This window comes from Dermacentor silvarum, chromosome 1 (genome assembly GCF_013339745.2).
Source record: "Dermacentor silvarum isolate Dsil-2018 chromosome 1, BIME_Dsil_1.4, whole genome shotgun sequence".
NCBI classification, from domain to species: Eukaryota; Metazoa; Arthropoda; class Arachnida; order Ixodida; family Ixodidae; genus Dermacentor; species Dermacentor silvarum.
Window position 1 is genome coordinate 105,560,470 of NC_051154.1, and position 10,811 is coordinate 105,571,280.

Here is a 10,811-nt window from a genome sequence, read left to right on the forward strand (position 1 = left end):
GATTCATCTGTGGTCCGAACTGTGCTTCTGTGCCTGAGCTAGGACTCTAGCTCAGGAACAGAAGATTTAGATTTAGATCAATTAGATTTTCAGATCCATATGTTATTATTATTGTCTATTGCTTGTCGAGCGCTACACTTCAAGAAAATTGAATGTACACAAAACACGTATGAGTCTCGTTGTCGTGGAGGAATGTTTAACATAGCGTAGCTTTTCGACGCGTGCCATTTTTGTTACGTGACGGTGGTTTCACCTCATGAAGAAGTGCTATGCCGTGAAGCCATAATATGTACTTCACTGATTTAGAACGTTCTTTACGCATTGTCACCTTAGTCCCTAAAATCGAAAATAACGTTACAATACGATGACTACTTCGTGGTGTGCGTTTATCCAATTCGTTAATTCTAATCACCTTCATAACAAAGCATCACTTCATAACAAGACAGAACCCAGAAGAACGAACAACAATGATTTTATTTTATCCGAGCAAAGCATATGAGACCATGAGTTCACCATGACGCAGCATATTCTGGGTGTCACACAAAGCATTTGGCAATTTGTACATTATGCGCTTAACATATCAGAGAGAACTGTCACTTGAAGAAAGGGATTAACAAGATTACCACACCGGGCGCTTCTGGTAATCAGGACATCGCAGTTTGGAGAATTCAGTGGTAAGAGAAAAATTTGTTATTTGCTAAATAACCCATGGAAGGTTATACAGTCACCCGACAAGCAGGAAGTTTTTTTCTTTCTTTAAATTGCTTTTTTGTACATACGAGCTCACACATGACTGCGGACAAGCGAAGGCGTAAGCTCAATGACTAAGAATAGTGAACCAACAGCAGCGACGTCGCACGGCTTTAGGCACTGTGCTCCTACCCAATGGATTGCGCAGCCGACCTACACCCAAAAGCAGAGGGTAACCCACAACCTCGCAGAAAAGCTCGAAAATAGGAGGGAGCCGCAAGAGAACACGTATGGTGTTCCAGCCCAGGAAGTTTATGACTGTACAACCAAAAGCATGCGCCATGCGCAAGGCGCTGGAAGATAACGAAATCTCCTTATCTCGTTGGCAGCGTCGACACGAAGGCGACAATGTGGTGAGCCGAGCTAAAATACAAGCGAGCAGTGGTGTGCACCTTCCGAGCCATCGCTGTAAGGCGAGTCGCCATCGCGAACTTTGTACGTTGCCCCAGTGCGCACGTTATGATTGCTGAAACGACCCAAAGCAAATTTACTTTGTTTGCTTTTTTGTTTCTTGTTCATTCTCTCCCCCTCTACCTGTGTGCTCCGACGTTAATTCTTAGATCCCTGCTCGAAGCGCTGTCAAGAATGGCGGTGATATTTTCTGTATCCGAATAGTTTTGTTGGCGTTCAGCAGTATGAGCGTGAGTACGGGAGGTGGTTCCTTCGCGGGTGTGGCGCGGACTCCAACAGAACCCCCTCGTATGCCATAAGCAGGCACAGTAGCAGAAAAAAAACAACGAGCACGTGGCGGACATTTGCGTGACTGCTTCGGCGGCTTGTCGAATATGTCGCGGTTCTTCGTCCACACGATCACAGGCTCGATTCGAACTGGCTACGGTACGGTGTCGCGTTCGCGTGAACGGGGTGGCGGTGGCGGCGGTGGGCTTCAAGCCTTGAATGGTGCCTGCTGGTACCGTGGGATAACCTGGACAGCACGCTGCAGGTCGGCGTCGTCGTGCAGGTTCACCTTTTCCTGGCCGATCCTGTCATTGAGGTAGAAGAAGTCGGCCGAGCTGCCGCATGGGACGGCGTCTTCGGGCAGCGAGCATGTCAGCGAGAACTGGTTGAACACCGTCTGGTTGCCGCACAGGAAGCTGTACTGTTGCACCTCCGTGCTGCCGTCGTCCTTGGGCACGACATTGCACACGTGGAAGATCTGGCAGGCGTTGTCCACGTCCGCGTAGTAACCGTTCTTGGCGGGGCAGGTAAAGGAGGTCTTCACGGATCCGACGAGGAACTCAACGCCGTCCGGAAGCTCGTAGGCTGCCCGTTTGGACTGTGGTGGCGGAAGAAAAAAGGAGAAAAAAAAGAAATTTCTTAAATATTCCACCACTATACCTGTTATAGAGTACCATGCACACTTCTTCTGAGAGTGGTGAGGCGCGAATCAGGGACTGGGGCGTCAAGTTTGCAGAGACAATGTTTGTGCACATAGGCAGTCACATGGAACCGCAAGTCACATGCCCTTGAGCACTGCACCTCGAACACATCAGCTGCTGTCGCGTTACGTTTTCTTTGCCATGTAGCAAAGCTTCCCGGGTTAGACGAACGTAATGTGCGTAAGAACGAAAGATACCAACCACTTTTCGTATTGTGCAGTAAAAGATGCAACTTTTGTTTTCTGTGGAGAGGATCTATCTCTTTTCGGTTGTTCCCCACCTAGTTGTTTTGCGATGCTGAGGCTTTTCGTATTCTAAACCGTAGACTCCTGCACTGGTTACATTTGAAAGACGCTGCCCTCCACTTGGAGTTAAAAACACTGTCCTCTCTGATTTGATCCATCAATCGCATGAGAACGCGAAGCTTCGATCCTGAAATAAGTACATGACAAGACTGACTTCAGTTCCTAACTGCAGAAGATAAAGCCAAAAAGTCCTCTGTGTTTGCATATAGAATTTGCATACGCATAAACCGCGTGCACTCGAGGATACATGCAGCATATAAAGACTATAAACGAGCCACTGAATGTATATCGAGGTTTTTTCATCCACAAAGCCGCCACCGAGCACTCTATTACAGTGATCTGGGACAAGTGCAGAAGCTGTTGAATTCTCGTCTGCGCACGCTTTTGTATATAGCCATGTGCTTAAAAAAATGGCTTTGTAAGGAAATGTGTCACTGCAGGGCGTGCTGCGTGGGCACTCCGCATTACTTATTTCTGTCGACTCCGCATGCACTAATCAATATACGGTCGTGTGGGTTTTCACCGCGCTTCAAATACGTAGGCGATTGCACGCAGCCCCAAAGACGATGCCAGAACTCTCGAACCATGTCGCACGTAGGATGCAGAACGAAAAGCGCATCGAGGGCAGAAGCTAGGGCCTAAAACATGCATACGTATGTGCAATGGTGGAGCTGTTCTCATGAGTGTTCCCGTGTTCACAAGAGGCCGCGCACAAACGACGTAACATCGCTCTATATTTGTTTTATGTATCAAAATATCTGCGACAACACTTTTTTTTTGTTTCTCAGATTTAATAACAGGAATTACGAATCAGGGTTTCTGTTTGCAAAGATTACAAAACATGAGGTGGCTAGTTACGCTGCTTCGGGCATGACAGACTTATTCAAGCGCCTTGTGTGAAAGTGCGATTAAGAATTAATTCAGATGAATTTCTGCTATCCTGTGTTTAGTGTTATCTTTAAGTGTTTTCCTGAAACGCGTGGTCGAGCGAATGCATGATTAAAGAGAAATCAGTGGCATCATTAAATGTAGCTACAGTTTTTGATATTTTAAATCCTTTTTTCCTGTCTTTAACAAAATGATCTTTCTCTGATTATGTCGTGGTAGTGATGTTGCAGGCTGAAAAGCGCCCGAATTTACATCATTATAGTACAGTAAATGTAATATCTCATACAATACTAAAACAGCAAAGCAGGAAAACAAATTAAAATTAAGGTAAGCATGTGTGTGTATTAGAGAAATAAAAATCTTCAATTAGCTTGAAAATAAACAGCAAATGAAAACTTGCATGCTGCGAGAGAAGGTTTTAGAGGTGTTTTAATTAAAAGGCATGTCTCTTCACTAAATATTAAGCGTCAAACACTTAATTTGCACCTGTGGAATATTAACGAGCGGAAGCACTAGACACATTCTCGCCTGCGTAACCGTGATGCATTGGCATGCCGGTCGGGTTTCCCTGGCCTCTCTCAGGTGACGCGAGTTTGGAAGGGTGGACAAGTTTTTCTTTCACCGTTGAGTGAAAGTGACGTGAAGGAGTGCTCGTGTTCGCCATAGATTCGTGACACGCGTTCATTGAGGAGTCGATAAGGGACGCCTACGTTGTTGGCTTGTGTGTTAAGCAGCGTGCAAGCCCTATAGCTGTTTCATATTTAAAGGACGATCGAGCTCTGAGAAATTGAGATATCACTCTAAAAGTCGAACGTCTTCGTTCTTTGTAAGCTCCTTTTGTATTTTTCGCAGCAGTAAAGAAGGCGACACTATTGCAACACCCTGCTATTGCTTTACCGTTCTCAACGCTGGTATGATGATCTCATATCGCTTTACAGATTTTGTCACTATTTCCATCATTCTTGTTTGTGTGTGTGTGTGTACGTATGCACGTTTTTCGTTTGCTTTAGCAATCGGCATTGCTTCAATTTCGCTTAGCTCAATGGGCGCATGTGCTTATTTTAGTTCTTAGATACTACGTACGTAGCTTACGCGCATGTAGTGTCGTTAAGGCCTTGCAATCTACGGTAGGGGAAGGTACTCGAGACGCGCGGTAAAACTACGATAGTCGGCAGCCAGGCCACGTGCTCCGATTAAAGATATCTTCAAGGCTTGGGTACACTTGGAGCTCTATAAATTGCGGTTGCCTCTGCGACGGGACGCAGGCCGCAGAAAGAATGTTGCGAAGACCTGCTTACGTCTCTTTGCAAGCCCTCACAGTAACGCTGGCTTTTATACGCCGGCGCGCGGCGACTCTGTGGTAGGAGAGGCTAGGCGCGAGATTTTCCGAATGTACGAGCTCAGGCTGCAATCCAGCGGCGCCCCACCCACTGTCATCGTTCCGAGAAGAGGGCTAATCACTTCCGGAGACGTCCGAAAGGGCCATCAAACCGCCGTGATGACAGCAACTGACAGATACTCACATAGGCCCAAGAAATGGGCGCTGTAAAACCTCGCATCGGCTCTCTCTCTTCCTTCCTTCCTTTACTTGCGCTCGCACAGTGTGCCCTACAAAATGGGCCGGCCTGTCCAATGCGACGTTTCTCTCGTCACAGATGTTCGCAGATGATGGGGTCTTTACGCTTGGCGGGGCAATTGCGGTGTGTTTCTTGGGTGTGTGCCTCGCTGATACAGTTCATACGTTCATTTTTTTTTGCGCTTTCCCGACGTGGAACTTCTTTGAGAAAAGGGAGGTACCAATGTTCAATGTGTGATGATGAATGCACATAGCGTACGCTACTTTTCCAGACTACGAATAATGCTTAAGCGAGCACAGGCCTCTCGACGCAAGAACCCTTCTCTTCGCAGATAGATGCCACGTCGTGTAATCCAGTTCACTGAACTACCATGCCTTCGACTATGTTTGCCTGAACACTGTAGTTGCAAAACAAAAGAAACGTGTGCCGCCACAAAAGTCGTCGTTTTGGGTTACTTTGGCTTAATTTAGCTTAGTAGGGACACGGTTTTTGCGTTCTGTTGTTATTCCTTCGGCAGGTTTTTCTTTCAAGATAGTGCAGGTAACAATTTAACTACAATGTTCAATTTCTGTTAGGACTCTCGCTCTAAATAATCGTAAGTGGTCTTACCCTTGGTAGCGCAACAGCAACGGCAGCAAGGGCGAAGGCTGTGAGAGAAAGAGAAAAACGCACCCATGAATCATGTCGCGAGATAAGTTGGAGTACGACGTGCTTCAGGTCTCAAGTACTGCGCGTGACACTACACTAACACGCGCCGCTGCTCAGCGAAGTTCTTTCTTTTCTTTGTTCGACGCCACTTTCTCGTAATCTAAATGCGCTTACAGTCAAAAAGCGCTTAACTAAATCTTTTGCTTGAATGAATGCACGTGCATCATCTGTCAGCAGTAGAAGAAAATTTGACGATAGCAACCGTTGTGCTTGACGCTGTCATTGTTTCTATTTATTTCTGCAGAAAACTTTACAAATAATTCGCCTTGTTAATACCATGAAAATGCGATTTTTAGCAACTCTTTTCCGACGCATTCTGTGTGTCCCTCACTTGCTTATGCATACCTCTGACAGTGTTACCATATAAAGTAAGGCACAATATCACGGCTAACTCGTGCAATATCTTGCACAAGTTAGCCGTGCTGCTAACGTGCTAGCATCTCTTGACCGACTGATTAGCTAGCGTGATATTTACTTCTAGACAATGCTGTAAGCTTGCCGGCTCATGTACTCTGGTTTACCTGAGCGCGTTCGCAAGAGAGTGAACTCCTACATGCCTGGATTCCTGATGGCTACAAGGTGGATTGCATCGCTTGCTCGATGTTTCCCTAGGTGCTACGAACTTTCAGGTTTTCCTTAAACGATTCATACCTCATATTCTAAATCGTGTGCCGAAATATATCAGATCCATATCTCAGATCCAAGCAAGTAGCATGTGGTGATTTTACGAGCCAAGAAATGTCGATGAAGCGGCTCAAACTCAAACTTCTGAGCTTGCATGCCTGGTGCCTAATTCTTTTATTATTATAAAAGAGTAGTACACGTTAAAAGATAGAGTTTTGCTCAAGCAAAGATATGTTCTTTGTTATCTTTTTCTAATAGGAACAACAACGGAAAGTTTGCTTAACACAGTGCTTCGTATTTCGGAATATCGGGATTGCATTTTCTCGCTTAATTATTGCTTCAAACATATGACTCGCTCTAAAGACAATCAATGACGCAACTTGACAGTCAGCAGCGTCGTCGTTTTGATATTAACGTCCAGCAATCGAAATCTCGTGGCAGTGCAATGAAAGTATAACATAAATACAAGCCAGCTTCGTGAACATTATTGTCAGGCAAAATTCTGGTAGCGTACCAGCCAGCAATATCAATGCTGATATTCCTTTGTTCTGGCGCCTGAGACTGATAAATTGAAACTTGAAATAGGCAGCGTGTGCTGCATCCTCCGTTTCTATAAGAATAAACCCCGTAAGTTCGATCACCCCTCAATATAGAGAACGTGCAACAGGATGCAGAATGCCTGAAATTTTTGCCCTCACGTACTTTAGCGTGAATGCATGAGGCATGATCAGCTAATCTAGCGGCCCGGCTTCTGACTATGCGGCAGCCTCACAACTGCACTGCATATAATAGGAAATGTTTACAACGTGTTGATAATTAATTTTCCTTTACTAACTGACCCGCTTGAAGTGGCTAGTTTGCATTGTTATAGCCCAATACTGTAATTGCATTTTCATATTTCCCTTCACCATTGTTTTTCAACTGTACTTGTTTTCTTTCTCGTTTATCCTAACGCCTTTCTTCCTTTCTGGGGTTTTACATGCCAAAACCAGTTCTGATTATGAGGCACACCGTAGTGGAGGACTCCGGATTAATTTTGACCACCTGGGGTTTTTTAACATGCACAACAACGCAAGCACACGGGCGTTTTTGCATTTCGCCTCGATTGAAAAGCGACCGCCACTGCTTGGATTATCCTAACTCCACGAAGAAGAAAATGGTAAGAGACTGTCACCCCTAATTAATCTGCTCATTTGACGACAATTTCGTTTTTTAATGTTTCTTAAGAGGCAGAATTTCACTGTTGTTGTGCTTGCACAAAGCTCCCAAGAGCAGTTCGTTATATCTACCTTGAGGCTTGGAAGATATAAACGCGTCTCAGGAGCATTTGCAGCATGCACAGAAGTATTCTACAATAATACAGCATGTACAGATATTGTACGAATTGTCAACCTAAAATATTTGTTAAGAAATACATTCGAGTAGCACACAGTTGTTTACCACATACGCCGCCTGACCGGCACCCTCGCAATATAAACAAGGCTGAGAGAGAGGGGGGGAGTGGTAAGGGAAAGGCAGGGAGGTTAACCAGACTGAAACTGCATGTTTAACCTCCCTGTGCCATGGAAATGGGTAAGAGGACTGAATGAGGAGTAAAAGAAAAAGTTCGCAGTATGCACGCACACACATGCACAAGCGTTCATCGTTCACTCAGTCACAAGCATTCATATAGACTGGTGGTTCTCACGAAAAGCAGCAGCGTTTCCGTGACTTTATGCATCGCAGACACACTGGGGCTACGGTTCCAGAATCTTATGTTCTGTAAAATGCCTGTCATCTAGTTTCCCTAATTCCGGTCCAAAGGGCAAACCTCTGATGGCAATTTCGCGCAAGACTGTTGCGCTGTCATGCAGCGTTTTCATAAATGCATCATAGGATACCTGCCCACTGCAGAAAAAGGGACGGGCACCTGTGCAAGCTGTGTTTTATTTTGCATAGACTTTCGGTGAATCTGGCAGGTTGCATTTTCCGAGTGTCATGTGACTCAACGGGTGCAAAGCTCCAGGGCATCAGTAATGTAGTGTAGAAAAGCACATTAATCTGCAGGGTTATACTGAAAGGCCTTAATTTTTAACGCATGCCAGATCTGCGATATTTGTAAACGACAAGTTCGTCAAAAGTATGAATTGTTTTTACAGTAGTTGATAAAAAATTAAACTCGAGTGTCTACCTGCTTGACGCATCTTTACAGCTCGCAGCGAATATGTTTCCGCAAGGAATGCAATTGCTTGCGCCGGAGCTTGGGCACAATCCTGAGGGGAAAATGTTATGAACAGAACTGTGGCTTCGGACTTATAGTCACTTCTTTGTGCAACCAGAAAGGTGCTTTCTAAGAGAAACTTTCCTTTGCGTTATACAGCCAAACTAGCACAAACTAGTCCCAACATCACAATACTTTAGCGTTGGAAATTGGCAACCTCACCGATATGCTGGTGAGTTCACTAAGTGATGAGAAACGAACCCGTTGCTCTATTAACTCACCTAGGGCAAGGTACTGCTTCATCTTTGATCAAGTAGGGTGTAGTCCCGGTCACAGAGCCTGTAAGGAAGGTCATGTCATTAGAGTATTGTTGTAAGAGAAGGAACAAGTTTCTTTTTCAGTGAGGCAATTCAACAACGAAGAGTTCTGAGGTGTTAAATTTTGTGACAACGAAAGCTGCGCTTTTATCAACAGTTTTCAAAAAGTGTTATTCAAGCAGGGCACGACCTACAGGGATCTTAAGATAACTATTAAGATAACTATATGCAGAATCAACATGTAAAGTAATACTACATTTTAATTTATATTCCGCAAATTAATATAATTATCAGCGTGGTAATTCTGCTTTTTACTTTTCACCTATCATAGAAGTTGTTTTTCTGATGCACACTTCTTTTGTTCATGGCATACGGATCACCACTGGGCAAATCCTGTAATCAATATTGAACAGATCACAGAATGTGCACCTCCTTCGGCCAGCTCTCAGTCTCAGTCTATGCTCCGTCTAACCGTGAAAAAAAATCGTGAAATCGCGGGACCAATGCAGCGCACAATACAGTAACGAGACGATAGCGTGGTCCATTTTCAGCCTGTAATTACTCTTTAGGAAGTAAAATCAAAATAAGTGCAAGAAGAATGTAATTATATTTAAAAAAGGAAGACCTGCAATAAACTACGATGTATTTATCTGTTATTGGCTTGTGAAATAACATTTACGAATTTACGCTCTTTAGCACTTGTTTCAGTGCGCTCCAATATCGGATGTAATAATTGCCCCCATGTAACACTGATGTTTACGAACATGTTGGATGGTCGGAAAACAAGGCACCTATAGTCAGCCGATTAGCAGGAGCTAACTTCATCTTGCAACAAATTTGCGAATCGCTGTTAATCATTGATGATAATTAAATACCATTTTTATTCTAGGTCGTTCATACTTTTGTTCACTTTATCGATATTTGCATATCCCCAATTAAGGTTTTCTAGAAATTCCATAGGATTCCGCATATGTCGAAGTGTATCTTAGCGCTATATCAAGTATGCTACACATCGTAAGAATAAAAATGTGTACAAAACTGCAGTAGGTGACGGCAAATTTAGGACTCTAAGGGACGAGTACCGAAATGCATTGACTAAGTAGCGTCATTCTGTGGTTGCACCACTAAAGCGGCAAGCGAATCGCAGAGCGAGGTCGTATCCGCGGGGCGTGCGCGCGCCGCGGAGGGCACGAGTTCCCCAAGCCGGAGCCGCAGTCCGTCGTGTAGCACAGCGGGGGCGGGGGCGGCGGCGGCGGAAGCGACCTGTGTCCGGAACTGAGGGCGCTGGCGGAGTCCGCGTAGTGAGCGTAGGGGTTGCGATCTCGGTCTCACTGCGTGGACGGCGCCTACAGGGTATCCCATGTTGTGCCGGTACTCACACTGGTCGGCTGACTCTTCCGTGGGCTGGCTCCGGCTGTCTGCCATTGCGCCGGCGGCGGCGGCTTTTATAGGCGGCTGCCGGGCCCCGGTCTCACTCGCCCAGGGCATCGCGGTTCGAGGGCGCCTCCTTGCCCTCTGTCGACGGACGTCCAAGGATGACGCTGTCCCAAGAAACGGGGGCCTTGCCGCGAGGGAATTATGCAAGTGGGACTCGTCTTCCCCTCACACGAGGCTCCCAAAACGACCGACGCTTCTTGTTCTCTGCCTTGTTTTCATTCCGCCTTCGAGCGGCGCTCGCTGCCGCTTTGTGCGTTGTTGGTTTCCACGCTTTCGCGGATTCCGCCCAGAAGGTTGTCCCGCCGAGCAGCCGCCGAGCGCGCACGCAGCTCCACCGCGCGTAGCCCGTCGCGCGGTCTCTCCTGCGCGCGTTCAGCGGACGTGCGGCTGCGTGCGAGCGCGGTACCCTGCACTGTCGGAGCGTCGTATACGTGCGAATCTACCATTTTTACGGCTGAATACGATGTATCAATACATTTTTGTAGGTATTAAAATATTGCTTTTGCGGATCGACAGTTATCCACAAGTAGTGCTTTTTGTGCTGGCCATATTTAACATTTTAGTGTGCTTAACTCATCGCCTTGAATTTCAATCTCCCGCATTCGCCGTGTTTTCCCAACATACCT

At 45.8% G+C, this 10,811-nt stretch overlaps 1 protein-coding gene across 1 annotated transcript; it reads right to left on the reverse strand.

Annotated features, from left to right (window-relative positions):
- Positions 1-456: 456 nt before the first annotated feature.
- On the reverse strand, positions 457-10,185 carry LOC119434183 (U-scoloptoxin(01)-Er1a). Its single transcript, XM_037701490.2, has 4 exons — positions 10,128-10,185; positions 8,713-8,770; positions 5,509-5,546; positions 457-2,026 (listed from the first exon to the last, which is right to left on the reverse strand). The coding sequence occupies exons 2-4, from the start codon at positions 8,732-8,734 to the stop codon at positions 1,637-1,639; spliced, it is 450 nt and encodes a 149-aa protein (XP_037557418.1). The 5' UTR covers positions 8,735-8,770; positions 10,128-10,185; the 3' UTR covers positions 457-1,636.
- Positions 10,186-10,811: the final 626 nt, after the last annotated feature.

Excerpts from the sequence above, each read along its gene's own strand:
- LOC119434183 (XM_037701490.2), bottom strand. The coding sequence starts at position 8,734 with ATGAAGCAGTACCTTGCCCTAG. Across the intron at positions 5,547-8,712 it reads GAAGCAGTACCTTGCCCTAG|CCTTCGCCCTTGCTGCCGTT; the intron begins GTGAGTTAATAG and ends TTTCTCTCACAG. Across the intron at positions 2,027-5,508 it reads TTGCTGTTGCGCTACCAAGG|TCCAAACGGGCAGCCTACGA; the intron begins GTAAGACCACTT and ends CCGCCACCACAG.